The 27,100-nt window shown below is 49.3% G+C and overlaps 11 protein-coding genes across 11 annotated transcripts; 5 read left to right on the top strand and 6 right to left on the bottom strand.

The window, feature by feature from the left end:
* Positions 1–2,770: 2,770 nt before the first annotated feature.
* N7462_003400 (uncharacterized protein) lies at positions 2,771–3,562 on the top strand (the record flags this gene model as incomplete). Its single annotated transcript, XM_057075126.1, has 1 exon — positions 2,771–3,562. The coding sequence occupies one exon, from the start codon at positions 2,771–2,773 to the stop codon at positions 3,560–3,562; it is 792 nt and encodes a 263-aa protein (XP_056934631.1).
* A 350-nt stretch (positions 3,563–3,912) lies between these two features.
* N7462_003399 (uncharacterized protein) lies at positions 3,913–4,211 on the bottom strand (the record flags this gene model as incomplete). Its single annotated transcript, XM_057075125.1, has 2 exons — positions 3,913–4,045; positions 4,096–4,211. 2 exons carry the CDS (start codon positions 4,209–4,211, stop codon positions 3,913–3,915), a joined length of 249 nt encoding a protein of 82 aa, XP_056934630.1.
* A 1,372-nt stretch (positions 4,212–5,583) lies between these two features.
* Positions 5,584–7,766, bottom strand: N7462_003398 (peroxisomal copper amine oxidase; the record flags this gene model as incomplete). Its single annotated transcript, XM_057075124.1, has 3 exons — positions 5,584–5,930; positions 5,995–7,245; positions 7,313–7,766. 3 exons carry the CDS (start codon positions 7,764–7,766, stop codon positions 5,584–5,586), a joined length of 2,052 nt encoding a protein of 683 aa, XP_056934629.1.
* Positions 7,767–8,775: 1,009 nt separating this feature from the next.
* N7462_003397 (CCR4-NOT core DEDD family RNase subunit POP2) lies at positions 8,776–10,333 on the bottom strand (the record flags this gene model as incomplete). The annotated part of the gene is made up of 2 exons (XM_057075123.1): positions 8,776–9,750; positions 9,863–10,333. 2 exons carry the CDS (start codon positions 10,331–10,333, stop codon positions 8,776–8,778), a joined length of 1,446 nt encoding a protein of 481 aa, XP_056934628.1.
* A 215-nt stretch (positions 10,334–10,548) lies between these two features.
* N7462_003396 (NADH dehydrogenase [ubiquinone] 1 beta subcomplex subunit 3) lies at positions 10,549–10,880 on the top strand (the record flags this gene model as incomplete). The annotated part of the gene is made up of 2 exons (XM_057075122.1): positions 10,549–10,646; positions 10,709–10,880. 2 exons carry the CDS (start codon positions 10,549–10,551, stop codon positions 10,878–10,880), a joined length of 270 nt encoding a protein of 89 aa, XP_056934627.1.
* Positions 10,881–11,351: 471 nt separating this feature from the next.
* N7462_003395 (WD40 repeat domain-containing protein) lies at positions 11,352–12,896 on the bottom strand (the record flags this gene model as incomplete). The annotated part of the gene is made up of 1 exon (XM_057075121.1): positions 11,352–12,896. The coding sequence occupies one exon, from the start codon at positions 12,894–12,896 to the stop codon at positions 11,352–11,354; it is 1,545 nt and encodes a 514-aa protein (XP_056934626.1).
* Positions 12,897–13,315: 419 nt separating this feature from the next.
* On the bottom strand, positions 13,316–14,439 carry N7462_003394 (uncharacterized protein; the record flags this gene model as incomplete). The annotated part of the gene is made up of 3 exons (XM_057075120.1): positions 13,316–13,735; positions 13,785–14,136; positions 14,216–14,439. The coding sequence occupies 3 exons, from the start codon at positions 14,437–14,439 to the stop codon at positions 13,316–13,318; spliced, it is 996 nt and encodes a 331-aa protein (XP_056934625.1).
* Positions 14,440–15,410: 971 nt separating this feature from the next.
* Positions 15,411–15,809, top strand: N7462_003393 (uncharacterized protein; the record flags this gene model as incomplete). The annotated part of the gene is made up of 1 exon (XM_057075119.1): positions 15,411–15,809. One exon carries the CDS (start codon positions 15,411–15,413, stop codon positions 15,807–15,809), a length of 399 nt encoding a protein of 132 aa, XP_056934624.1.
* A 648-nt stretch (positions 15,810–16,457) lies between these two features.
* Positions 16,458–18,539, bottom strand: N7462_003392 (acyl--CoA ligase; the record flags this gene model as incomplete). Its single annotated transcript, XM_057075118.1, has 6 exons — positions 16,458–16,784; positions 16,849–17,171; positions 17,229–17,391; positions 17,467–17,742; positions 17,810–18,190; positions 18,264–18,539. 6 exons carry the CDS (start codon positions 18,537–18,539, stop codon positions 16,458–16,460), a joined length of 1,746 nt encoding a protein of 581 aa, XP_056934623.1.
* A 2,064-nt stretch (positions 18,540–20,603) lies between these two features.
* Positions 20,604–20,948, top strand: N7462_003391 (uncharacterized protein; the record flags this gene model as incomplete). Its single annotated transcript, XM_057075117.1, has 1 exon — positions 20,604–20,948. One exon carries the CDS (start codon positions 20,604–20,606, stop codon positions 20,946–20,948), a length of 345 nt encoding a protein of 114 aa, XP_056934622.1.
* A 110-nt stretch (positions 20,949–21,058) lies between these two features.
* Positions 21,059–26,556, top strand: N7462_003390 (putative Rho guanyl nucleotide exchange factor; the record flags this gene model as incomplete). The annotated part of the gene is made up of 2 exons (XM_057075116.1): positions 21,059–25,516; positions 25,573–26,556. The coding sequence occupies 2 exons, from the start codon at positions 21,059–21,061 to the stop codon at positions 26,554–26,556; spliced, it is 5,442 nt and encodes a 1,813-aa protein (XP_056934621.1).
* Positions 26,557–27,100: the final 544 nt, after the last annotated feature.

The raw sequence follows: 27,100 nt of genomic DNA, 5'->3' as shown, positions 1-27,100 counted from the left end.
TTGTACAAGTATGAAGCTAAATTATCATCATTCATGAGTCTTTGCTTGCGATAAATTTACAGCCACCTATCCAGCTTTGCTGTGTCACTACCTTCAGCCCAACAAGACAAGCGTACTACTGATTGACTTGTTGGAGCCCTTGTTTGTTCGCCTTGGTTCGTGGCCCAACATAGGTACAGAATAATGAGATAAGGTCAGTTCACTCAGTGGATTGAGAGTTTAAACGTTGGAAGATGACTCAATCCGGTTGATTGATATATGACCATACAAAATAGGCCTTCTGCGGATAGCTGATAGTAGCTGTAGTCATATAACACCGAGTCATGATCCCATCGTCGGTTGTACAACCTTCAACTTATGTCCGTATCATGGTGAATTATATATATTTGGATCCATGTATTTTGTACACAATCTACACCTGACAAGATAATTTATAACAAAGAACAATAGCTGCCACCTCAATATTTATGAAGAAAAAAACTATAAGAGAGCAATATTTTCTAGTGGAAAGCAGCAAAAAATGTTACCTATATCTTAAGCATGGAAGCAATTTCTGGATCGGCAAAAAGATCGACACCTCAGGGATTCGAACCCTGGCTGGCGAACCAACGAGATTAGCAGTCTCGCCCCTTAACCACTCGGGCAAAGTGTCTTATCTGATTTGAATATCAAGGACTTGATGTATATAAAATATTGTCAGTTAGGTCAAAAATAAGGGTCTTCGACGTGCTCCAAAGCACCTATACCGTAAAAGAATAGACAACCTACCATATAGAATTTCAGAAGGACCCTCCATAAAGAATTCGACCTTCTTGGATACCACAATAGACTATATATTCTTGATCAGAATTTCAAACTACCATTTTGTCTCCGTACAGCTGATGGTTGATTTCCTGTTTTGTAACTTCGCAGATAGTCACTCAAGCCTCTTTCACTTGTATAGTAATTTTGGGTGGCATAGATGAAGTATGTTTATCAATCGATGTTTATTGTAATCGGCATGGGTCATGCCACCTGGTATCGTAATTGAAGCTCGGTCCTAACCCTTCGGTACTCACCGGATCCCCTACCTTATTGCTCTCGCAAATATCATACAGAAACTCACACCAAATCTCGGACTATATGCAACTTACTTCTAATAAAATAGTAAAGAAATTGTAAGCTCCCCAGGAATTATCTCTTTAAAATACAGAATCCAACTTGTACGACATTATAGGGATGAAAACAAAACCTTCATTCATAAATTTGACACGCGTCCATATTGGCATTCTAGGCTTGTCTTATGCGGTAACATAGTATACAAATAATCTGGTATTATATGAGTAAAAGGGAATCGTCAGGCCGATCACTAGTTCACACGGTAAGAATTTCTATGCACGTCCAAAGCAATGTTCTTAAGCACAGCTGTCGAGGATATGTGGAATAAGCTTTTTCAAGCCTGTTGTCTAAAGAAGACTGTATATCAGATTATTTTGCTGAATTGCATCTCCCAGTCTGGGGTAATAAACTCCCCAAATATATACAACAGCGTGGAATATTTACTCATTCATCATTTTACCCATAAGGGAATACGCCTGGCGCGTGATTTCAATGTTGAGCCACAAAGACCTTATATCATATCAACGGGTGAGCGACTTAATAGCCTAGAACCCATATATCGTAGCGGATAACAGTGTATTATTTTACAGAGAACAGAATACTAGGGTACCAGATTCAATGACATTTAATTTTTGGACTACCGGCAGAAAATCCTGGCGAAGCCACGCTGTCTGATTTATTTCGGGGTTGTTATTTTTCGCGAATATACGACCTTATTCTCGTAGCAAACATTTGATTGATAAAGATAAAGTTTTGAAGTCTGTATAACGTAAGACACTTTGCCCGAGTGGTTAAGGGGCGAGACTGCTAATCTCGTTGGTTCGCCAGCCAGGGTTCGAATCCCTGAGGTGTCGTTTTTTTGGTTGTCTTCCATATTACCTTTCATTTGCAAATGGACCACAGCAAGTACTTTTTATGACTGTTCTCATGTAACCGTTGAATAAAATACCTCCATTAATAATCTAATCACCTCGCCCATGCTTTCTGAGAAATGATGGCGTTGAATGCGCCGTGGAAGTGCCGCCCATGATCTTCGCAGGAGTGTTCAGTAATCTCGAATACGAGCGCCAAGAAGCTGAGCAGCTTCAAGGTGCCGCTTTAAAATATCTAACTTTTGCTCCTACATACCATCTGATATTTGATTGCCAAGCTGTTCGAAATGGCTCCAAGGACCATAACAAAGGACTTGGTTCCTCCATCACTTGATGAAGATACCGTAGAACGTAAGCGCGTTCTCAACGTACTTGCTCAACGGAGATATCGTAATTCCATACCCCGCCCTCCACTAATGGACTCTGAGTAACTTGATCTCACAGGTAGGCGAAAGAAGGAGCGTCTGCACGAGTTGGAGACTCGTGCTAGATTCCACGAGGCATCCGGAAATACTTCAGTTGACCAAGGAAGATTCTTTGCTGCAGCCACCGCCAAATATCAAGTATCTACCAGAAGCTCTCGGGGGGACGCTTACTGCTCTGCAAGAGAAGGCCCCCCTTCTGGAGCTTCTAATGATATATTTACAATAAGGGAGATAGATGGGGACTTAAACTTGATCGAATCGTCTGGGATTGATACACACAGTCAGGAATCTAATTTGATATCTTCTGACTCGCTACGTCCCCACTCGTCAATAAAATCACCAAATGGTTTGACTTCATCTTCCAAAAAATCCACAATGGAAGAGTTATTGTCCTTAGCATGTATTAAGGAAGACGAATTATTCTGGTCTCAACTAGCTACAAGCTCTGAGCTAAATCCAGAAGCTGTCAAACCCAGCGATCTTGACAAACAACTTGCAGACGGCATCCAATGCGGCTTCACTGGTCCATTTGATGATATATCTGCAGAGCTTCAGGTCGATGATGCCCAATTCTTTACTTTCCCTGATGATCGTCTTCTTGAAGTTCCTTCTCTTACTCTTCTCAATGCTGCTGTCAAAGTGGCCCAGCGATTACGTATCGGCCAATTAATCTGGGATTTCACTGCTGTCAGTCCATTCTACACGGGGATTGATTCTAGTCCATCGACCTCATCGCTCCCATCCTTGGAAAGTAGCGTGCCAAAGTCGACTGCATCGCCAGCAAATTCAGTGGATCTGATCGATATTCCATATCATCTGCGACCCACACCAATTCAACGCCGTATTCCACACCATCCGATCATAGATTTATTGCCTTGGCCTAGTACCAGAGATAAGTTGATTCAAGTATTTCATCTTCCTGTTAATTTTCGACCGGAGAATGCTCGCGATCCTATGGGCATTCTCAGATTGGTTTATGACTTGGAGGATGATGGTGGAGAAGGCATGAGAATATTCGGCCAAGATCCTTTTGAGGAAAACATATGGGAGATAGGACAACTTGTGTTTGAAAGATGGTGGTGGGCATTTGAATTTGGAGTTATTGACAGGTGTAATCGGGCTAGGGATAGTAGGGGTGAGAGGCGGCTATCACTGGAGAAAAGCTAGCTGTGACAGTAAAATTTGTTAATTGATCAACATGAGCAAAATGCCAGACCGCGTGATCAGAATGACTATTTTAGACCTAGAAAAAAGTAGTGATCATCATTCTAAATCTCTCAGAGCACTTCCGGCCTTTAGGAGAGCCCAAATCGGAATGGAAATGCTCCAAGCCCAAACCCCTGTCCGTAGATAACTCCCAGCTTCTGACTTTACTCCCATATAGACCATTGTATACAGAAGTCGTGCACCAAGGTATTCTACTGCCATTTTATTCAAGTCTTTTGCAGGAAGCTTTGCCAAGTTTCCTGCCAACTATGAAAAAAAGTCAACATGATTGCATAAATTACGAGTCAAAGTCAACGTACCATGGCTGCAGCAAACATTGGAATCCCTTCCATAGCATTCAGGTGCGCACCACGTGCTCTTGCAAGTTTGTCCCATACATGTGATGGAATTTGCCCCTTCAAATTGGTCAGATTCCCCCGTGGGCTGCAAAAATGTTAGAGATATACGAATCTCACTTGATCTGGGGCACATACAGAATATTGGTTGACCGGCCGTGGGCATTAGCCATCATTTTAACGAGATAAAATGTATGAGGGGCAATGCCAAGGCCGTATGCCGCGATGATAGAGTGGATTGAATAATTCGACATGGTGAGGAGTTCCACGTTCAACTAGCTCAAGTTTGATTATTCAAGAGCCGTGGGAGCTTTACTGATTCAATTTCTTTATAAAGATAGATAAGTGAAGTTTTTGACCAGGATCAATGTTCATTTTTATAGAGAGCTGATATAACGTGAGGAAACATCAATAATGCCTTATCCCAAGATGGCCAAAGCACCTTGCGAAAAGATACGAGCGCTGCGACTCCGACACTACTTTGATCCAGAAGTGGGGGAAATCAAATCCAGAAATTTCACTCGCCTCGATCCTTAATTACTCAAAATGGCTCGTTTTTCGAGAAGTACTCAAAGTAGGTAAATTCTTCATGTTCACTATTCAGATACAGTCACAGCTCCGTTACAGACACGAGCATAACGCTATGGCTTCGGAACATAATACGTATCAGAGTTTCACGTTTAGGATTTATAGAAGTAGACGTATTTCGAGTAGGCTGTCCATTGACTTTGAATATTCATATTCGTAAAGATAAATGTGTTTTAGTTTTAAATGCTTAGAATGGACATAAAATGATAAGCATTTCTTCCTGCCCCCAAAAGCCAAGACTCTGTATTTCAGGCCGAACCGTCAACGGAAAATGGAAATTATTTAGACATGTCAAATGTTTCTCTAGATAAGCCCCCTGGCGAGGATATCAATCCCACGGGACCGAAAGCAGCGTGGGATGTAATCACTGGGAGCCTTGCCGAGGCTCAGACTGGACGGTCTCATACCGCTTTGCCTGGTGTTATAGCAGGTGTATCATCTGCAATGTCGCTCCATTATGAGCAGATAGTAGAATATTCTGGTTTCAACCCCCAGCTTCAGAGCTTTGCCGCGGATCAGGCAGTGCCTTTCCCTGTATCCATTACGATTCTGATACTGGAACATCATAAGAAAAAGAGGATAAGGTTAATCAAAGAATGTATACCAGGAGTCTAAGTAAGAATATGTTGTAAAGTCTGTTAACACCCAAGTCCCTTCCTCTGAGATCCCAAACACAATCTTTGCAGGTTGCTAATAGTATTGATAGCTCTTCAAACCATCCACTCAGATATATTAGGTGACGACGTCCTGATCTTTGTCCGAAAACAACCAATGTATCTACGACCTAGTTATGCTCAAATATTTGTGCGATTTGGTGGTAACGCACCATTCGAACAACACAAAGTGGATTATTTTGAGAATTTGCTCCTGAGCCCTGAAAAGTGGCGAGGGTACTTTTATCGAAAAACAATACATTTCAATTTAAAGAGAAGACATCACTATTTGAAAGCCTCAGATGATCATGGTTATATAAAAATGTACAAGAATTCCCTAATTCTCACCAATAGAATCGTGACATATGACTGTACTCGCTGGAACTCATACCAATACGCTAGATCCATCGTTCTTCTTGCAACCACAGGCACCTGCTCCCGAGGCAACTTGTGTTGGTGTCCGGGAATAGCTGGGTGGCACGTCAAGAGCGGGGTTGCGATCGAAGAAGTTTCGTGGACGAAGAAGAAGGGTCATAGGCTCAGCGGGCATGATGGGGTAGTCTTCTGGGGAGGGAAAGTGGGTCAGACCGAATGTGTGCCAGAGCACAACATCTGTGTTGTCGATTGAGCAGTTCGGACCGGCAGCTTCGATCCAAGCTGGCAGACCCGCAGAGGGCTCGCCTGAAGTCTGCGGGACGTGGCGACCTGCAGGGTGGATCTCATCATCCGAATCTGGGGATTTTGTTAGAATATTATTATTTTTCAATGGGTCTGGGATGTAGAGTGGTTTCCTTACATTTAGTGACATGCACTGCGTGGCGAGCAAATCCTGCTCGCTTCCAGACAAGACCACCTTCCTTGGGGAGAAGAGGTGGCACATCCCGACTAACAAGTTTGTAACAGACAGGCTTCTTGCTGTACGAGTTAAGTTTGTTGGTATTAGCCATTTCCCATGTGCGGCTCGTGGAGCCGTCATAGTCTGACATGGCCTCCAGCGGAGTGGTGAACTTGGTCTTCTTAGCGTAGAAAGCATTGCCGTACTTGTTTTCGGCACTGCCAACTTCGCCCGGTCCTTGTACAGCGTCGACTTGGAAAACTGTGTTATTAGGACCATCGATGTTTGGATCCACACGAAGACAGAAAAGGTGCTGGTGGTTGTGGGCATTGACACCGGGATAGACTTCAGTACCCCAGCCCTTTGTATCCTCGCCTGGATTCATGGAGTAGGTGTTTAGGATACCGGTTAACTTTATCTCTAGTTGCACAGTGCCATCTTGGTGGAAGATCCAATACACACAGTACTCATAGTTGGCGGCAGTGAAGATGTGGGAAATAATCAACTTGCGACCACGTGTGACCACGATTGACTCGTCGCGGAAGTCGGTATGCTTGAAAAGGATGCCAGCGTCCTCTTCATGGATACAAATGGCATTCTTGACAATGGTCGATGCACCAGCACGATTAACAAATGCCGCGTCCATATAGTGAATTGCGCCCTTGCAGTCACAGCCCAGAGACAAGCTGTTAGTCATGTAGCCACCGCCGTATTCACCAAGATCAAAGGCGTGTTTCCGTTGGTGAGGATGCTCCGGGTTCCCATATGGCACGACCATCTCGGCTAGTGATAAACGCCAGAAAATTGGGCGTACATTGCCCTTGTCATTGAAAGTAATGTTGTTGAGTACAATGCCTTCACGATAGTTGAAGCCAACGTGGATGTTCCAGTTTTGCCACTCGATGGTGCGACCTTTGACCTCGAATGAAACTCCCTCAGGCTGGGTAATGTGAATAGGCTTGATATCCTTGCGGAAGCCGCCATCCTTCTCAATTGCGTCTGGGTGATAGTTATTTGGGGGTGCCTTGCTGATGGGTCTCCGTACTGGGGGCACGTCGATATGGATAATCTGCTTGGTCTCGGCATTGTAGATAGGGCAGAAGTCCAAAGGATAGGTATACTGGGAGTCATCGGGATGAGGACGATAATACATAAGAGCCTGCTGCAATCGAACGCCACTTCCAAAACGCTCGTCGTAGCCAATAGTCCAAGCTAGAAATGAGACGTTAGCTAGCAAGTTCCTTGGAGGTCGAACGATAGAATCGAGCGAGACACTCACGGTCACAGTAAACCTTGTGCATATCTTGTGGTGGGATGCCAATGATGCCGCACTGCTCAATGACCTTTGGATCCTTGCGTACCACATGTTCAACTTCTTGCAGGTCTTCCATCGTGATCAGGGGCTGCACATTCGGAGTGTGCTTCCACTCCTCGATTTTGTTCTGTTTCAGATCTACCACGCCATCGTAAATTTTCCCGCCTGGCGCAATTGCAACCACGTCGGCCTTGCGGACTGGGCGAGGAGCAGTATCGGGGCTTGCCACCCAGGCCATCATTTCGACTTTGCGCGGCTCGTATAGAGTGACCGCATTGAAATTAAGCGAGCCATGCTCCTTTCGAACGATGGCTACTGCAGCATCGATCTCGGTAGTGGAAAGAGGATCCAAAGGATGTGGCAGTGGAGACGTTGCGCTGACCTGATGGGTCAACTGTTGGAGTCTGTCCAGAACCATTCCGGCGTCTTCAGTGGTGAGGATTGGGAAGAGTCGTATAGTTCAGAGCGTGCAGATCAGAGCGGCGATTCTTATCGTCCCGATAAATGGAACAAAAGGCCGAGAAAAGGGCTCGAGTCACCAACAACAAAGCGGCCAAAGAAAGAATCGACGGGAAAGATGTTTGGATAATCACAGAGTCTAGGCGGCTATAGCTATTTAAGTGTATTGCTTCTATTGCTTCTTGCCCCTCAAATGCCGGCTTTCTACCTGCAGCGATCCATCACTCAATCGATAAGAACCAGGCCGTCTTTTGCGGAGGCCGGATCCGTTGCCCCGGTTTGGTTTAGCGCAACAGACACCGGCGCCTCGACAGCGAAACGGGCAACTTAATGCTTGCGAGTTGATTAGAAGCGCGGCGGGCCCGAGCAGTTCTCGTGGCCGCAAAACGGGGGCCTGCGGGATCGCATCTCGCATCTCAATGGGGAAACCGTGTATTCCACAGAGGTCCAGCGCATAATCTATGTCATAAATCATACTAATAGCTATTACAAACTTGACGCCTCAGCTAAAAGGCAAACATCTGCTATAGTGGGTACGCTGTGAGATCAATAGAAGTATTCAATCGAAACTGGAAAATATGAAGATATCGCTGTACATAAAGACTCCCCCCCCAGTCCAGTCTACCTATAGGTTAAAAAGTATAGAGCGAGACCATGGCAAAAAGGCAAAAAAAAAGGCCCGGAAGCCCGAACGCCTCAGAGATGGATTCAGATACCAGCCAAATCGAACACTCAGAAAAACAGCAGAAAGGAAACAGACAACACCGTACACCCTCCTGGCCAACCGAAAACACCTCCCCCCAGACGCAGAGAGATCCCGACTCGACAGACGGAACCTATGCAAAAGCGACAGGCGAGAGAAGACAATGCCGAAGAGATCATAAGGAAACCAGCACAAGAGCCTCGTGCCTATGTACATGCATGATATCGTGTCAAACCGTCCCCACATCCTCCTCAATTATCTTGTCTTAGGACTTACTCGTCTGGTACGCGCCAGGGGTCGGGTAACCAGAGCCGTGATGTTGAGGGGTGTGAGCGCCGGTCCCAACATGGCCGGTGTTGGGCGTACTCGGGGTCCCAGCTGCGGAATAGATCGTGGCGCCATTCAGGTTTGGAGTCTGCTGGGCCATCTGGTAACTTAATGCCGGCATTTGGCCGTTCAAGCCCCAGATCTGTCCCGAATATTTGCTCTCGTCAATCTTCCCATTGAAAACCAGCTGGCGCATTTTCCAGTAGATTTCGCCCGTGACCAGAGAATCTGACCCGGCTTGGTGGGCGATGCCGACGCGCTTAACACCGAGTTCGTCGGCGATATCCTGCAAACCAGACTTCTGACCCAGGTTTGCCAGGATTTGTGCGGCGGCGGGGGTGAGAGGGGAATCGTTTACGGCTTGATTGCGTCCCGCGTGCTTCATGAGGTACTTAATATCATAAAGCGAGGGGAAAAAGATGTTGAGGAGTTTGTGAAACTCCTCTTCGTTCTCGGGCAAGGGAGAGCAGAGCATTATCTTCATCAAGTATCCAAAATCATAGCCGGAGTGGAAGGAGACCCAGTGGACGTCGTCCAGTAGGACGAGACCAGAGCTGATCAGCAATGAGCCAAATTCGAAGGGATCAATGCCATTTTTCTCATGCATATTGAAGTCGATTCCCGATTTAGCAAGCATAGTTGTCGAGTCCTGGGCATACATGTCTCCTTCCAACGAGAACCGGAAGTTGAACTGCCAGGTACATGGAGCGGGCACCATCGCATTTCCATATGGTTGTCCATTGGCATCGGTGGCTGTGGCAGGAGGGACCTCCCCATCTTCGTTGAACAGAGTAATTCCGAGCTGGATCATCTTCAAGAGGTCCACGTTGCATCGGAGAGTCTGGTAGTGGTAGTCGGCTTTGTTTGTGAATGATCCAATCGGGCGGGCGACGATTCCAGGAAATTCAGTATCCTTTCAAAACATCGAATCAGTAACGTATAAAGATTTAAAGAGCTGCCCATACCAAGCCAGGAAATCTCGGTCGCGTGGGTTTTCAGAAGTAGTTCGTGAGTGTGTGCCTTACCATGCTGATATATGGATATTTGTCCACCAACTGTCTTAGAACAGCCATCTCATGGGCCAAGTTATGCTTCCATACATCCCGTATCCGTGACTTGACAGCACCAGCCTTGGATTCCAGTGCTAACCGTCCGTCATGGCCCTGATGTAGTTGCTGCTGTTGCATCTGTGCTCCTCGCGCGAATCCCATTTGTGCGGCATGGCTAGCTAGTCCGGTGCCACCACCATCAGCGCCAGCACTAGCAAACCCAGCGACTGACATGCCATTTGTTACGCCGGCACTAGACAATGTGAAAGGGTTCATGTTCGTGTTGGGGTTCCCCGCGAACCCAGGGTGGCCACCGAGCGAAGGGGGAGGTAGAGCGGTATTGGCGGACTGTGCGTGAGCAGGGTGTTGGGATTGAAGGTGAGCTTGTTGTAAGGTATAGGGAGCACTTAGGCCCTGAGGCCCGTATCTGCCGGGAGGAGGGGGCATTGTGGTGGAATCGGAAGTCTGCGCATGGATGGAAGTGACAGTTTCGGCCCTCGAAAGGCGGGAGAGCTATGGCCGCCGTATCGGGTCTAGTGGCTCTGCATTCTGCCAAGCGCACCGCTCCGGCTTCACGTCCTTCGCTTTCTACGGCCTCAAGTAGCATCATTGCGCCTCCCCTTCTTTCTTCTCTCGCCTTTTTTCTCTCATTTACCGCCAAAATGCCCGCTCGCAACCCTACCGGCTTCGATATTAACCAATTTAAGGCCGCGGCCTCCCCTTTGTCCGTCTACGCTAAGCGGGATCCCTGGGCTCGCAAGTACGTTCCGCCTGACGGACCTCTGAGATGAAATTGCGACTCAATACTAAACCATATATTAGTGAGACCTGGCGTTATACTGGTCCCTTCAGCCGGTGGAACCGCTTCAAGGGCCTGTTCCCAGGTCTGGGTGTTGCGACTGTCGCCTTCACTGCCTACTGCGCATACGAGCACTTCTTCCTGAAGGACGACCACCACCACGGTGATGCCCACCACGGTGAGGGTCACCACTAAATGTGGTCATGAATCAAGATCAGATTAAAATTCCGCCGACCGACATACAATCAATAGAAAGATGAATACCCAAACCGACACAGTCGAGTCATCTCTTCTCAGTCGAAAACCAGGCCATTTGGATGGTGGCTTTTGCAGTTTTGTCTCCTCGGGGAGCTTTGTTGGGCCGACACGAGCATCTTTCTTTGTCACAAGGGGAAGTGTGGATTGCAGACGGCGCTATGGATTGATTTTGTCGGGTGTACATAGTCTATGTTCAATTACTACCAAAGTCCCTTTTTTGTTCTATTTATCGAGGCAATTATTCCAAGAGACGCCCGGTATATCCATTCAAGCATTCACTTCAAGCATTTAACTTTTTCCATTGCATTGGGGGGTAAGGTGCACAATTTCCCCTCTATAAACGTAACATGATATCATAAATCGCATCCACATGCGCGGGCAGCATAACTCTATATAATTTTAATGACTCTACTCCTCTTCAAACACCAGCGAAATGCCGTCATCACCTGCAGTGACAATTCGTTTCCCATCGAATCCTTGGACAAATCCCATGATGCCACCGGCCTGCTCACCTTCCTCGTTTTCAGCAGCACCCATATGTCCCTTCCACTCCTTCAGCAGGCCCTGTGCGGCAGCGGCAGTGCCGCCACGGGCATCCCAGCGCCGAACGACGCCATCAAGCCCGACCGAAGTGAGCAACCATGACCGTCCCTGACCAGCAGCGGTGGCAGATGCCAGAGGGCCGCGCGCGGGAGCCGCAGTCGGGGCTCGGCTCTGCAGGAACTCAACCTTGACGACCGCATTGCCCTCATGGGCTTCCCTGATATGACGGCGCACAGCAAACCGGTGGGCAGCATCATACAGTGCAATGGAGCCATCCACAGAGCCGGCAGCGAGAAGAGTCAGAGGAGGTTGCGAGAAGGATAGGGTCTCAATGCCGTCGGACTGAGCCTGGAGATCGGCCAGAATAGTACCCGCGGCAGAAGCAGTGGCTGACTGGGCACCGGTGGCCTTGCCCTTGCCAGCCGGCGCACCACCGGAAAGTCGGGGAAGACCGACAATCTTGATGTGACCTTCGGCACCACCAACCGCCGCAATACCGCCACCGGGTGAGATGGCCACAGAGTACAGCCCACCTTCTACAGCGAAACGCTGATCCTCGGCTGTCAAGCCAACAATCGCATTGGTACCGGGAGACCCGGAGATGCCTGCGGCTGCGGCGGCCCCAAAGACATCGTAAACGTAGAAGCTTCCATCCTCGGACACAGTGGCCAACATGTTGCCATCCGGCGTCCAAGCACCTGCAGTGCAGGACTCAGTGTGCTGGAAGAAAGACTGAATGATGGAGATCGGCTGAGCGGAGTCGGTAGCATCGATGCGAAAAACCCAGGCGCTACCGTCGTTGGCGCCCAATGCCACCACGTTGCGCTTTTCCTCATTGCCCTGAACGTAGGGACAGACGGCCACCCAATTAATCTCTTCCACCTCCTGGGCTTCTGCAACGAACTCCCAGGCACCGCCCTTCTTCTGGGGAGTGGAATCCATCCAGGCCCGCAGCTTGCCGTCCAGGCCGGCTGTCACCACATATTCACCCGCGGGCTCTGTAAACGCCACCGCATTGACAGTGTCAGAATGTCCGTCGAGCTTGGCCAGAGGGACGAGCGACTCGCGCTCGCGAGGCTGGGGGTTTGACTCGTAGCTTCGCGGGAGAAGAGGCTTCTCGGGAGGCGTCGAGTCAAAGATATAGGCGGTGTCATCGCCAGCACCGGTAATGACGATGTTGTTGAGGACGGGGTGCTGTGCGATGCAGAAGACGGAATCATTATGCGAATCGAAGTGGGCGGCAGAGTCGTTCTGGAATGTGATCTGTTCCTCATAGCCCGTCATGTGTTGGTCCTCCTCGTCGTCGGACTCCATAGGGTGGTCGTCATCGCGATTGAAGACTTCTTCTGCCTCGTCGGCACCCACATACACGTCCTCGTCACCCTCACGGTGCGGATCCTGGGAGGCCATTTCGAAGATGTATGTTCTGGAGCTTGTCGCGGTGCTTTGTACTGTTCGGAGTAAACGTTGCGTTCGAATAAATTCGATTTCGATTGATATTCGGTTGAAAGAGAGATCAAGATCTTGCCTCAAAGCGTATCGAGAGATGCAAGAGTAGAAATTCTCAAACTGCTTTATCAGCGTTGAAGAACCCGCAAGCTCGAGCTAGTTCTTTTTTTTCTGTCAATGTCCCCCGCTTAGAAATCCGCGATTCCCCCGCGGGAGTCAAACGCTGCAAACATACCTCCTATCAGCGCCCCGCACCGTTTATCGCCTACATCTACTTACTTAAGGAGGCTATGATGCTCGCCCTACCTGGCGTATGTCCTTTGAGATTGGTTATTTCATGGAGACTTTGAAGTAGAATAAGATAAATATAGAGCAAGAGTCTACCAAAATTTGCGCAACTCAGCTACTCCGGTTCTTATCCAGTCAACGTCGACTTCAGGCGAAATGTCGTTGTCAAATCCATGCTCGCCTTCGCAGGCTTCGAACTTCACAGTGACTTCGGGCATATGCTTTCGAAGCTCCCTTAAAAACCTTTCAGTGCCGGCAATTGGGACTGCTGAATCGCCTTTCCCATGATAAACCCAGAGAAACCGAGGCGATTTGGTTGCCCGAGCGAGGTTTTCCATCGGATAGAGCTTTGATTGTCGGCCTAGATAATCGAGATACTTGCCATTCTGGACAATACATAAGGCTAGGGGGGCCCGAGTGGACTCTTCGTTTTTCATTAGGACTCCGTCAGATGTGACAATTGGCCCATGTGGTAATTGAGCGAGGTGCTGCTCAATGATGTCCTCTGGAAGCTATAACCCTATAATTAGCCTCTCCTTTACCATTCGAGGAACCGCGTACATTTGAGACCCCGAATATTGATTTTTCATATTTCTCACTCCAGTGGCGATCACGAAGATCGACCATAGGATATGCCATAGCGACGGCCTTGATGTCTATTTCAGGATGGAGGAGCATGCTCTGGGCCGCGAGGTATCCACCTGCGCTCTGACCTGATACAAGGATTCTGTCAAAATCTGGTTGGATTTTCGACGATGGATACAGTCTCCTGAGAGTTGACCACAACTTCTGTTCCACCCATGACCAGAAGCTAGCCAAGTCGGAAAGAATGTCAAGCCCATTGGATTCTGGTAATAAGCGGTAATCTGGGGCCACAATTATCGCTTGCTCAGAAGTAGCTAGTTCAAACAGCCTGAAGCAGGAGTTAGTGCAGCTCCAACCAGAATTAAGTTATTTGTGAGTGCTTTCGATAGTCGATTCATGGTGCGTACCATGTTGGGAGCCAAGGTGAGTACAAGCGGGCCCCCCCGATCAGGAAGCCTCCGTGAAACTGCGCAATCAACGGTATTTTCTCATGAGAAGCATGCTCACTGGTCAAGAGGGTCTTGGGAATGAGAAGTGAGAGGTATATCTCATGGCTTCCGACAGTCTTGTACACGATATTTTGGATGTCAAAGTCTTTGAATGTGCTGTGATTATGGATTTGGGATGCCATTTTTGTAGGACGATTAGCTGAGCAAAGGTTCTCAGCTACAGAGTTGTAGATATGGATATTTCTTCTTCTTTCTGTGACAAGGCGACACCTTATCATGACCGAAGACCTAAAGCGACATCGGAAATGAGTTGCAGTTTGGTAAGCAAGAAGGTCAGCAAACTAACCACGTTAACGGCTAGCTTGTAGTGGAGATAAAATAATCCCGATTTGGCTTGGTCTAAAAGGCGCATATAACTAACTGATTCGGACTGGATTCATGCTACTCTTGCCCGCTCCCTACTGCAAGTCATTGGAAATACGATATCTAGCTTTCTTGGGAAATGTGACCTGTCTCTTCTTCTCAGGGTAGGGACAGGCATCAAAATCGACAAAAATCGCTCAAAAAATAACCTACGCAAGCTTTGTATCACAAGCTTTCATGAAAATAATGGAAAGATGGATAGCAAAAACTTTTCAATGGGGAGGTTTGGGTGCACGTACTGCCCTTGGTGAAGTCTTACGCACAGGATTATTCTTATTTCCTTGAATTCTCACAAGATGCAGACCTATAGGTAATGGAGCTAGATAGACTGCCTTGCTAGGGATGAATAATAATAGAAGGAAATGCTTGATCAAAGTCAATATGTGACCAATGATGATGATCGGTCGGAAGGCTATTAAGTAGTTTGATTGGCTGAGTCAAGCAGATTATTCTTTGTTCTCAAAAAGTAGTTTATCATTTGTCTTCACAAGTATCCGTTCATGATCACAAAGGCATACGGTGAAGACAAAGATATATATCTTCAGACAAAGATCAAGTTATTGGGGATGAACATACTTATAAATACCTACAGGCGATACTCTGGGCAAGATACCAAGCACTGTTCAAACTAGAACAGCTACTCCCTAGAAGTGATTATTCAGGTAAACTATATCAAGTTTGCAAATATTGCTCGCAAGGTAACTTTCTAATCGGATATCAGTTAGTTGCAATGCCGGACCCCAGACTCTATGTGGCGTTCTATCGTCCTTGGGAGGGTAATTACACCAATTGGGCCCTATACATTGATGACGAGAATGAGTCTATCATTTTCGAAGTTCTTGGACAACACCCATACTTCAAACGCAATGTGAGGTTCACTAGGCCTGAATATTCTGCGGATTTTCTGGGCAAAGAGTACGTTGGAGTTATCCGTCGTTCCGACATCCCGTATATTTGGAACATAGCAGCCTCGGTCTACGTAGACAACGAGACGGTGGAATGGGATTGCCAGGATTATGTCCTCGATATCCTTGACCGACTGGTAGATGAGTTCATTCTGAATGAGTGGGATGAAGATTACCGTGAGGCCCGACACATCCTGAAATGGAAAAGAGGCCCAATCATCTGATTTTTTCTGTTGTGTTTTAGTCGCTTTTGATACCTTGATATCTTTGCTAATCCAATTCTAGTTTTCAAAAATTTATCTAATAGTCACAACTGAGCGTACATATAGATATTTGATAAGTGCACATTGATCAGCATAGTAACCGACTATATTCCTAAATGCCGAGGCAGTTTGCGCACCATACAGATTAATAATGAACTAGCATATAGGCCTAAATTCTCTGTCTTTCTTTCCGGCCACATACTTTAAAAAAATGTAGTTGTTGTCGGCCGTTTACCCATGATACTGTTTAGCCTCAGCTCGAACGAAAGGAAGGCCCGAAGAGGTTGTGAAAGGAATAATTGATCAAAAAAAAAACAATATGAATGCATTATCGCCCATATGCCAGTTTTAATCTAGTAATGTTTCGGGATATCACAGAGTGACATTACACTGGCTTCATGAGCTACATCGACATAGCGGTAGTATGCGATGATTAGATAAATTCCAGTGTCAGTTACCGTATATCGTGCTTTGAACAAGTTAGATTGTCAGTAGGATAGTTATAGTGTATGTGTGGCAACAAGATATTCTTAAACAAGCTCGGGATAAAGATACAGCATGCTAAAGTTCTCAGAGGAAAAGGTGCGCCCGATAATTATATCAATCCGTCTAGATTTTGGCACCTGCTTTTCTCCGTGCCTCCTTCTCCTGGTCCCGAAGAAGGCGGCGCAGAATCTTTCCACTGGGGCTCTTGGGAACCGCGTTTACAAAGCGAACACCACCCTTCAGCCACTTGTGACGCGCCTTCTGTTCTTCAACGAACTTTTTGATCGACTGCTCAGTGGCTTCGTCTGTGCCTGCAGAAGGGGACTTGACCACGATCGCCTTGGGGACTTCGCCCGCAATGTCGTCGGGGACAGCAATGACGGCGCAATCGGCCACATCGGGGTGCGTGAGAATGTGGGCCTCTAGCTCAGCGGGTGCCACTTGTAGGCCCTATTCAAGAGTTAACGATCCGCGTTGATGCTCACGCCACATGTTCAAGATGAAAGTCACGAACCTTGACCTTAATCAACTCCTTGATACGGTCGACAATGAAGACATGCTCAATGCCTCGGGGGCTTTTGCGCACGACGGCTTCGTCACCGGTTCGCATCCATCCATCCTCGAATGTTTCTTTGGTGGCCTTTTCGTTGTTCAAGTACCCCAGGACTACACTGGGTGACTTGACGACCAGCTCGCCGGGGGTGTCATACGCAGTGATTTCCTGTCCCTCGGGCGACATGATGCGGGCCTCGATGCCAGGTATCAAAGATCCAGAAGAGCCAAGGAAGATGTCATGCGGTTGTGTGGAGGAGACAACAGTAGAAGTTTCCGTCAGGCCTTTAAACATCCGTAGTCAGAATTGGATACTGGGGAGAAGGCAACTATTAGTCTTACCATATCCTTGGCGAATGAGAACATTCGGATAGATCTTGAGGAATTCGGTCGCAGTCTCCATCCCAAGCGGCGCAGCGCCGGTGAACAAGATCTTCACAGAGCTGAGATCATACTTTGAACAAACCTCTTGGCTGCGCAACATGTTGATAATAATCGGTGGCACCTAGAACATATTGTAAGTAACCTTCCACAGAACAAAATTTTCCCTTGGGTATAGGAATAGAGAGTCAGAGCTGACCAGATATAGACCGGTGATCTTGAAATTCTGGATTGAGGCCAGATAAGACTTGAGCTCAAACTTGGGAAGGACCACGGCTTGATCTCCACGGTAAGGACCAGCGTGACAGATCACGACCAGGGAATAGATATGGCTTTGCGGTAGCAGGGCAAGGGCGACCTCGGACCAAATGGACTTTCCATCGCTTGGCTGAAGGGGTTGACGGTAACTTTTATCGAATGCTGTGATTTGTAGAGTGTTGGCGATGACATTTCTGTGGGAGATCATGACACCTTTCTATGAGTAGCGTTCGAGTTAGTCCTACCATTTCGGAATTCATCATTGAAGTTGTAGCATTGCATACCGGCAAGCCAGACGTTCCACTCGAATAGCACAAAAATGCAGTCCGTCGAGCACCTTCTCCAGGTCCCCACTTTAGCGGCTCTAGTGCGGGTAGGGTCTTCCCCTCTTCCGCTAGTCGCGAGATAGATTTGAACTCGGCCGGGGGCTTTGCCCCGCCGAGAAGTGGTTGCGGAACGTCAATCAGATAGATTTTGCTCCTGGGGAGGCCAGCCTGAGCGGCGCCATCCAGTGCGACAGACAGGAGCGGGACACAGGTGAACAAAGCCTTTGCGCCCGAGTCCAGAATTTGGTGCTTCAATTCCTCGGCCGAGTATGCGGCATTGGCAGGAGATATGATGCCGCCCAGTTTGTGGACACCCCAGAAAAAGGGCACAGAGTCGATCTGTAAGAGAAAGGCAGTTCGATGGTCAGTCTCTGGTAGCCTCATGCAAGTCTGGCTGCAATGTTCGCCCTACCGTATTGACGCTGAAAACCGCCAGCGTTTTGTCCCATTCCGTACCCTCGTTTGGAGCCCATCCGAATTCCTTGGCGAGACCCCGCGCAATGTGGTCGACTCGGTCCACCACCTCGCGGGACGAGTACGTCTTGCCAGTCAGACCGCATGTGAACGGGTCCCTTGAGCTGTCGTGGGCGACTCGTCCATATCGCTCATTGAGCATAAACTCGTTAATTGGAATGCTGTCGGGGATGGCCCCGAGAGGATCGAGCTTTTCGTCCGGTAAGAACACCATAGTGGTTCGAATTTGGTTGGGCGTGGGTTCGTGCGCTGTACAGATCTCCAGTCGGTAGCTCCAAGGTCATCCAAAATGTAGCAGGAAATTTCCGAGTAGTTGATAATGCGAAAGGCGACCAGTGTGTGTCTGGAGTGCGTCTGAAAATTCACGAAGTTGACCTATCAACAATGGGAGAGAAAGCGAGAGTTCGGGCGCGAGCACTTTTTAAAACCAGACGCGCGATCTGGGGAAGTTGCCGTGCGGGGAAGTCGGTAAAACTACCAGCCTACAAGGACGACGGCTGGTCACCGATTCTGAATGAGGGTAGCCGAGGGGATCGACGGCGATCGCCAATCAGTGAGTCTCGCCGGCCCTTGGGTGCACCGGTATTGTGGAGGCCAATGACGCCAGCAGGGAGACTTGTTCCTCGGATATGCTGCGACCGAGGGATTGGGATGAACCCCTGGAATGACTGTAGGGGTTAGTCGATCACTATAAGAATGCACGAACGAACCTCTGTGCCCTGCGAGCAATCCCGCCTTCTAGATAGTTCTCCCGAATAGAAATTTCTTGACCTTCTTCACCTTTGTGTACAGGTTGGAATCCCGGCTTGTTTTTCGTTTCTCTGATCGGCTACAGCTTGACCGAGGTACACAAGTGGCATAGGGTTGGACAGTGCAGCCGGTTCCGGCTCCCAAACCCTCGCTGTCACGGCCCTCACTCATTTCTAGTTGGAAAATTGCTCCATTGCGGTCGAGGCGGGACAGATCTAATTTCATTTTCTCGCACAATGGCAAGCAGGAGGCCCAAACCTCTTTGGTTGTCAGTGCTCCACGGAGGACTCTCGTGTAGGGTCGGCTGGGTATGCATATCGTGCCGAGGTGAGTGGGCGGATCCAAGCGGTCTTCGGGCTTCGGTCCTTTGGCCGTGTCAATGAGATGTCTTCGACCACTCCAAGATGTCTCTTCATGGGCAACTACATATGATAATTGATCCATATCCCGTGTTGATCTGTGGGATCGGCTGCCGTCGCATGTTTGTAGGACAAATGGGACTATCACGTGAACCATACCCGTTGACCAGACGAGGCCGATCTATACCTCGATGCCAGGCAAGATGGATGACTGCTTCAGTGGGTACGGTCTGCTTGGAAATGGTCATGTATACTTTTCAGTTCTCACACTCGTCAGATGGAACATGAAGAGTCGAATTGACGTACAGGCAAAGATCTAGGTCGTGGATGGCACTTTTCGTACCTGACATGATCGTCCTTATTCGATACTTCCCGGACACGAAGACCCTAGAATTTATTTTAGGCCGCACGATGTCAGTGGCTGATGCCCTGAGCCGCTCGGAGCCCCGACAACAGGCAGTGCACCCACTCCACCTCCATTTCCGAAGCGGATCTATACCCTCGCCCCAGCCAGTGGCGCAGCTTCTCGACTCAGCTCTCAGCCTTGTGTTGTCGAGAAATTGCCAGTGGGGCCCCTTCGTTTTGTTTTTGTATTTTGCTCTTGTGCTCTCTTGGAAAATTGTCGGCCCCCAACAATCATGTCATGTTGTGATTGACCATCCAACGTTGCCCAGGGTTTGTTGGGCAGGGATCCAGAACCGTCGGGCGAAGCCGGTCCCGCTCAAGGCTTTTTGGGTCACTTTTTCTGTTGGGTTTGTTCTCCTGAAGTGAGTTTGTGCCGGAAGTTTATACAGGCATGACTCTGGCGTGTGTCAGAGACTCCGTAATTCGTCCTGCAAATAAAGTAATACAGCCCACAGACTTGGAGGCGGGGAGCAGATCCTCCGTGGCTTAACCAAGGCAGACCAATTGCTTATCACCACAGATCAGGAGCCCGAGATGCAATCGCTAATACATTTAGAGACCCGGGGATGCTGTTTGATAGCCCTCAAGGCGTCCCCAAGTCCTCTGTACCTCTCCGTTAGTGAGCGTGGAGGAGGAGAAACAAGACAGCGAGCTTGGGCTGAGATCGAAACCAGCCAATAAGCCGGGGGGGAGGGCCTCGGGCATTATTGTAGTTGACTCGTAGCGTATGAGAATTCAGGAAAACAAAATGACGATCACAGACGATGTCAACGGTCACCAAAATAGAAGTCGACGGTCGCGCGGGCGGTGGGGAAACGACACCGTGCAAGTTTAGGGAACCTCCCAAGTCCATGGTAAACTACTCCCATCCCGCAAACCTCCCCGACCTTTGGATGTTGACTTCTTCCTACCTCCTGTTCGCCCCGTCCTCCTCTCTCCTCTCTCCTCCCTTCCTCGATTATCCCTCCCCTTCGAATCTCACATCGCACTGCGTGCTCGCTTCTCGGGGAATGCTCACAGCCCGAAGCTCCCCCGGCAGTTCGTCATCTGCCCGCCTCCACCCCCCTCATTTGGGCGACTCTGAATCGCGTGTCGACTTGGCGATCTAAACTCCTCCGCTCGACGTGGGCGAGTCCCATAAACCCACCCGAGACAGCTACCCTGAGCCTGAGACGACTGTGATCAATACCTGGTATTCCCCCTTGGTGACTCGGCAACTATGGCGCACCCAAACGGTCAACCGGCATACTACGGCCAGCCGAATAACCCCCCGGCCTCTTCTCAGCCATCCACCGGTCGCTACGACAACTATCTCACCCAGGGGATTCCAACTTCAAACCAACAGCTCCCGAGGCGAATGCCAAGCTACAATGCTGGCGATGATTCGCAGATGCTCAACGCTTCGCGGATGCACAATGCGCAAGCGACCGGTACCAACGCGCAATACTCGGTGCAAAGCAACGCACACAACAGTGTCGTGGGACAAACAGGCTATAGCGTCTCACCGGGGGCATACGATGATGACTCGTCCGGGTTTTCGCACACTTCATCCGACCAGTCGCGCATGTCGCCCACTCGTGCCTCGTCGCATACGTCCTCAAGCGTGTCCAGCCATGGGTATCGGTACCCGGTCTCCTCCAATCAACCAGCATACAACCCCCAACAATACGGGATCCCTCAATCACAAACCCAGCCCAACCTCAGTTATAATCCTTTGACATATACCGCCCCTAGCAGCAATATCACGTATTCCAATTCCGTGTCCAGTCATCAGCCATACAACCCAGCCGCATACCAGCCTGCTGCGGTGAGTGGGTTGAATTCGCCCACCCTCATGCGACGACCTAGTGAAGCCTCCCATTATGGACAAGCTCCTGCCACCCCGCAGTCGTATGGCTTCTCTCCCCAGCCTCCCCCGATCCCTCCACGTGGGCCCGACCATCCTTACGGCAGTCGTCCTGCCCCATATTTGACAACCTCTACCTCCTCTCAGCAGGTCACGACGAATGTTCCCACACCGCATCAGGCTGCGACGTCCCCGACCTCGAACTCATCAGGATCGTACATGTCTCAATCTACAAGCCGTCCTTATTTCCCGGTGGCCCGTGGCTTTGGATACGACTCGCCCTATCCGACTCCAACCCAACCCCCCGTCGCAAGCAGCAGCTATGAGGAACAACCACCAGAGCCGCCAGTGCATCAGCCACAAGGCAATGGAGTCTATGGCAAGGGACCTGGTCTTTCTCATTCGACTTCTGGCCGGGCTCTACCCACTCCACCGGTACAGCAGGACTTACCAATTCTACCCCCAAGGCGAACTGATACCCTCACCCGACATCCTCAAGCACGACCTCTTCCCGGACCACCAGTTGATTCCGAAACCGCCTCTAATGGCTTGCCAGCTTCCATTCAGACCCACAGCAATGGCGAACTAATGAAAGAGCTCGAGTCAGCAGTGATGGATACTCAGGCGACATTCAATAGACGCCATAGTTCACGAACATCACAGTACGGTTCAGCTGCAAACGTGCGACTATCACCCGATGAGCAGCATACCCATACCAACGGGAGTGTCTCTGCGGGAACTGAGTACCATGTCAATTACGATGCATACAGCGATGAAAGTGAGGCGGAGGCAGAAGCTGGCCTCGCTATGCTGCGTATGGCTGAGGAAGAGGAACAGGCTCGCCAAGACCGAGAACGAGAACGTCTTCATGACCGTGCTCGACGTGAGACTAATGCGTCTGTCCATAGTTCCCACTCCCAGGGCTCCCATATGTCAGCGAAAGGCTATTCGCCGCAGCAGTTGTCTCCACGTGCGCATTCTCCACGCGACACCTCTCCAAACTCGGATCCAAGCGAGGACAACGAGTTCATTGGTCATGACTTAGCTCTCTATGGGGGTGGCTATCAAGGGAACCTCCACTATGGAGAAGACCCGACTCGCAATTCGGGGGATTTCTCTGATCCCACAGCAAGTGGAGGATTCCAGCGCTCTCGTGACTCTGTCAGGAGCCCTAATCTTTCTCATGGCGAACGAGGGGGAGAATCGTATGACGACTATGAGCATCCTCCAATCGCTTATGAGTACGCCAATCGTTTACACCACATTCCACCAAATGCTCGGGTGGATGCTGGAGGTACTGGTGGCCTTTCTGCGCCTGGTTATTATCATCGTCGTATGAGTTTCGATTATGGCGAGGATGGTGATAGCCCTTATGAACAAACCCCAGAAGGTGATGAGTCCGGTGATGAGAGTCCGCACCGCGCGGCTCATGAAGATTTATTCTTCCATCCCGGCATGCGCCCATTGCCCCCCGCCCCCGTTGAACCCGCTGCTGGCGCCGATCTCTACAGCCATCTGATGCCTGCAGGCACGTACCGGACTCCAGAACAGGGCGAGATGCAGGTTGCCCAACAGTATAGACTCCCACCCCTGACTACATCTGTGGACTCTTATGGAGAGCCGATGCTCAGTCCATCTCAAGTTCCACGGTCGTCGTCTTTGTCGACGCCCATTGGACCCCGTACTGATCCGCCTATCAGATCGAAGACCGATGCGGACCGCGCTAAGTACAAGCAGCAGCAGGAGTTCTTGAAGCAGTTACAGCAGAAGGATCTGCCCAAGATTGACCCTGCTGAGGCGGCTGCTACTATGGCGTTGGACCTGCCGACCATCCCTGCGGGACGTCGCAAGAAGTTCAACCCTACAAAGTTGTCTTCCGAGCAATTCAAGAAGTGCACTAAGCCCTGGGCGCTGAGTTCCATTTTGGCTTGGATCAAGGATTTGAGTCAGGACGAGACAGACCTGAGAGAACAGGCCTTGGTAGATGCGATTGTGGCTCTGTTTACCCACAAGGTTCCTACGATGAACATTACGGAGGCTGAGACTCTCGCGGCTCGAGTCGTCAGCGGCATGCTGAAGGAAGAAGCTTTGGTCAAAGACGAGGAGTGGGTCAAGTTCAGCAGCGGAGAAATCTCCGGTGTTCTGTTCCAAATCACTGGTACTGGGTGCTACTCGCCGAAACTCCATGAACAAGAGATGCATATTCAAGATATCGATTCACACGGGCGGTGCTATTCTCATCACTGCATGCGGACCTTGAAGAAAGTCAACTTGAAAACCCAAATGATGGCCCCTCAGAAGAAGGTCGAAGATTGGGTGACCTTTTACAAGGTGCCCAAAGAAATATGGGAATCGCACCCGAAGAAGGAGATCGATCGTCAAAACAACCTACACGAGATTGTGACCACCGAAGACGCTTATATCGGCCAGCTGGATGTCCTGCGGGAACTTTACCGTGACCAGCTAGCCCATATGAATCCACCTATTATCCCCATCAAACGCCTGCCCAAATTTCTGGCTGACGTTTTTGGCAAGGTTGACATGGTAAAAAGAGTCAACGAGGACTATCTGTTAGCGCAGCTCAAGTACCGCCAGAAGGAACAGGGACCCTTCATCGCAGGTTTCAGCGACATCTTCCGCGAGTGGATTCGCAAGGCTAAAAATGTCTACATTGACTATGCTGCAACGTTCCCCTTTGCAAACTATTACGTTCGCAAAGAGGCTGATCGCAATCCTCAGTTCATGGCATTCTTGAATCAGGTCCGTGACCACAAGCTGTCCAACCGTCTAAGTTGGGACACTTATCTCAAGTCCCCTATTACGCGGATCCAGCGCTACACCTTACTGCTGGCTACTGTGCATAAGAACATGCCTAAGGATTCGGAGGAAAAGGCCAACCTCGCGCAGGCCATTGAAGAAATCAAGGTTGTGGCTCTCGAATGTGACAATAAAGTGGGCGAGCAGACTAAAAAGACCGACTTGATGGACCTTGCAAGCAAACTACAGTTGCGACCAGAGATGAAGAAGGAGGTGGAACTTAACCTCGATCATATGGGCCGTGAAATCATCTTCAGAGGTGACCTCCAGCGACCCGGCACGCGAACTCGATTCCTGGTCGATACACATGCAATTCTCTTTGACCACTACCTTGTCCTTGCAAAGTCGTTCACAGCACGAGATGCAACCCGCGCCATTAAATATGAACGCTACGATGTTTCAAAACTGCCCATTCCTATGGATCTTCTAGCTCTCGAGAGCACAAAAGACGACCCTGTTGTCAAATCTGCTGTCCGAGGTGTTGCGACAGTGACTCCCGCACAGGGCGGCATTGGCCCCTTAAACAATGGCGGTGCTACTGGTACCAACGGTGCTACCGCAACTCTTGATTCGAAGGACGACGGGATCCTCTACCCCTTCAAGATCAAGCATCTTGGCAAAGAAGGCACCTACACTCTCTATGCTTTCTCGGCAAGCAGCCGCGCAGACTGGTGCGAGAAGATAATCGAGGCCAAGACCAAGCATGCTGCAGCACTATTCTCGCAGAACGCCGAACCCTTCCGCCTGCGGGTGCTTGCAGACACTGCCTTCGCATACTCGGACCAAAGCAATGGCTCGAAGAGTGTCATGATAAAGGGAACCCCGCTGCATCGTGCCATAAAAGAGGTCGAGAAGAAGTTCTCCGAAACTCCAACTCGCCCTGCGCCTATTTGTAGAACCGCTGTCAACTGCGCCACTGTCTTCCAGCAACCTCCCGGTCGAATGATGTGCGCGATTGGAACTGACAATGGAGTGTACATGTCTGACCTCAGCAACCCGCGTGGTTGGTACAGGGTATGTTTTAGCTCACAATTTGCGATATTGCAGCAAGGCTAACAATTTATTCTCAGGCTATTCCCATCATACGGGTTACACAAGTCGCCGTGTTCGAGGAGTTCAACCTGTTCCTGCTTATTTCAGATCGATCTCTGATCGCATACCACCTGGATGTGGTATGCCCTGCAAGCGGTGTCACTTCTCAATCGCAAGACTCTGCCCGTCGTGCTCCACAGAAACTATCGGGTAACCGCGAAGTAGGCTTCTTTGCTGCAGGTCGCTTAAAGGATCGCTATTTGGTGCTGTACAAGAAGCGAGATGGCTTATCATCCACCTTCAAAGTTTTGGAACCTATCCTGCAAAAATCAGCCTCCAGCAAAAGCCGGTTCTTCCAGTCACGGCGCTCTCAAACCGAGTTCTTCCGCGAATATGATGAGTTCTATATTCCGGCCGAAAGCTATGGCATCAACATGTTTCACTCCTCCCTGGCAATCTCTACACATCGCGGCATTGAGGTTCTCACTTTAGACAAGAAACACTCCTGGTCTGTTCCTGACTTCCGCTCCGCCAACACCGACGCACAAGACACCCTCCACAGCATCGCCCAGCGTATCAAGGATCTTCGACCCCTCGGAATGTTCCGCCTCAGCGAAAGCGAGTTCCTGGTCGCCTACCAGGAGTGTGCGGTGTACGTCAACAAGCACGGCGACGTCTCACGTAGCGTGGTGATGGAGTTTGTCGGTAGCGCACACACAGCCTCCTTGCACGGGAAATTCCTCATCCTCTTCAACGAAGATTTCGTCGAAGTCCGAAACGCCATGAACGGCCGCTTGCGACAGGTCATTCCGGGCCACAATGTCGTGCGCCTCGACGATGGCAGCAAGTTGCCAGGTTCGCTCGGCCAAGCCACCTCTCCTGGCTCTATGAGTGGGTTCAGCTCGAATGGTGTCTCGCCCGATGCTGCTAGCCATACAGTCAAGATCTGCATGCAGCACCCGCAATACGAGCGCAGTCAGATCGTCTTAGAGTTGGTCGAGAACGAGGGACAAAAGGATTAGTTGCCCCTGCCCCTCCCCTCCTTTGGCATCAGCAATGCTGTCCAGGATTCTACATAATCCGCTTGCTCATCCTGGATATGTGGCTGCATGTTCCGCATTTGCTTTGTGGCTTCTTCTACCTTTGGAAATGGACAATCCAATCCCCTTCTTAAGGTGCCGTTGTTTTTATACCCTTGGCTTTGACGCTTTTACCTTTTTCCCAACCCCCCTTCCATTGCATATCTCCATACGCGCTTCTCGTCTCTTTCTTCCTATTCACTTCTTCATTTCATGTTTGCCTGTTCCTACATCTGTAATTTCCGGCACAAAGGCACCTACAAGTCGACTTTATCGCATGTATTAGCATTCGGCTATTCTCCTATTTCTCTTTGCTTCATGACAGTTCCCCAGAGCGCTGTTTCGATGTCATGGTTGTACATAGAAATGTCATTGTGCCATCTCACGACTCTAACGATTTTATTTTATTTTATTTTTGTTTATTTTTACTTTTATTTTTTTATTTTTTTTTTTTGCATTTTGAATGCGTGATCGATTGTTTTCCCAC

Source organism: Penicillium macrosclerotiorum, assembly GCF_028827735.1.
Source record: "Penicillium macrosclerotiorum strain IBT 26536 chromosome Unknown utg000003l_segment0_segment0, whole genome shotgun sequence".
Taxonomy (NCBI): domain Eukaryota; kingdom Fungi; phylum Ascomycota; class Eurotiomycetes; order Eurotiales; family Aspergillaceae; genus Penicillium; species Penicillium macrosclerotiorum.
The sequence above is the reverse complement of the archived record's forward strand: the minus strand, read 5'-3'. Positions and strand labels throughout refer to the sequence as shown.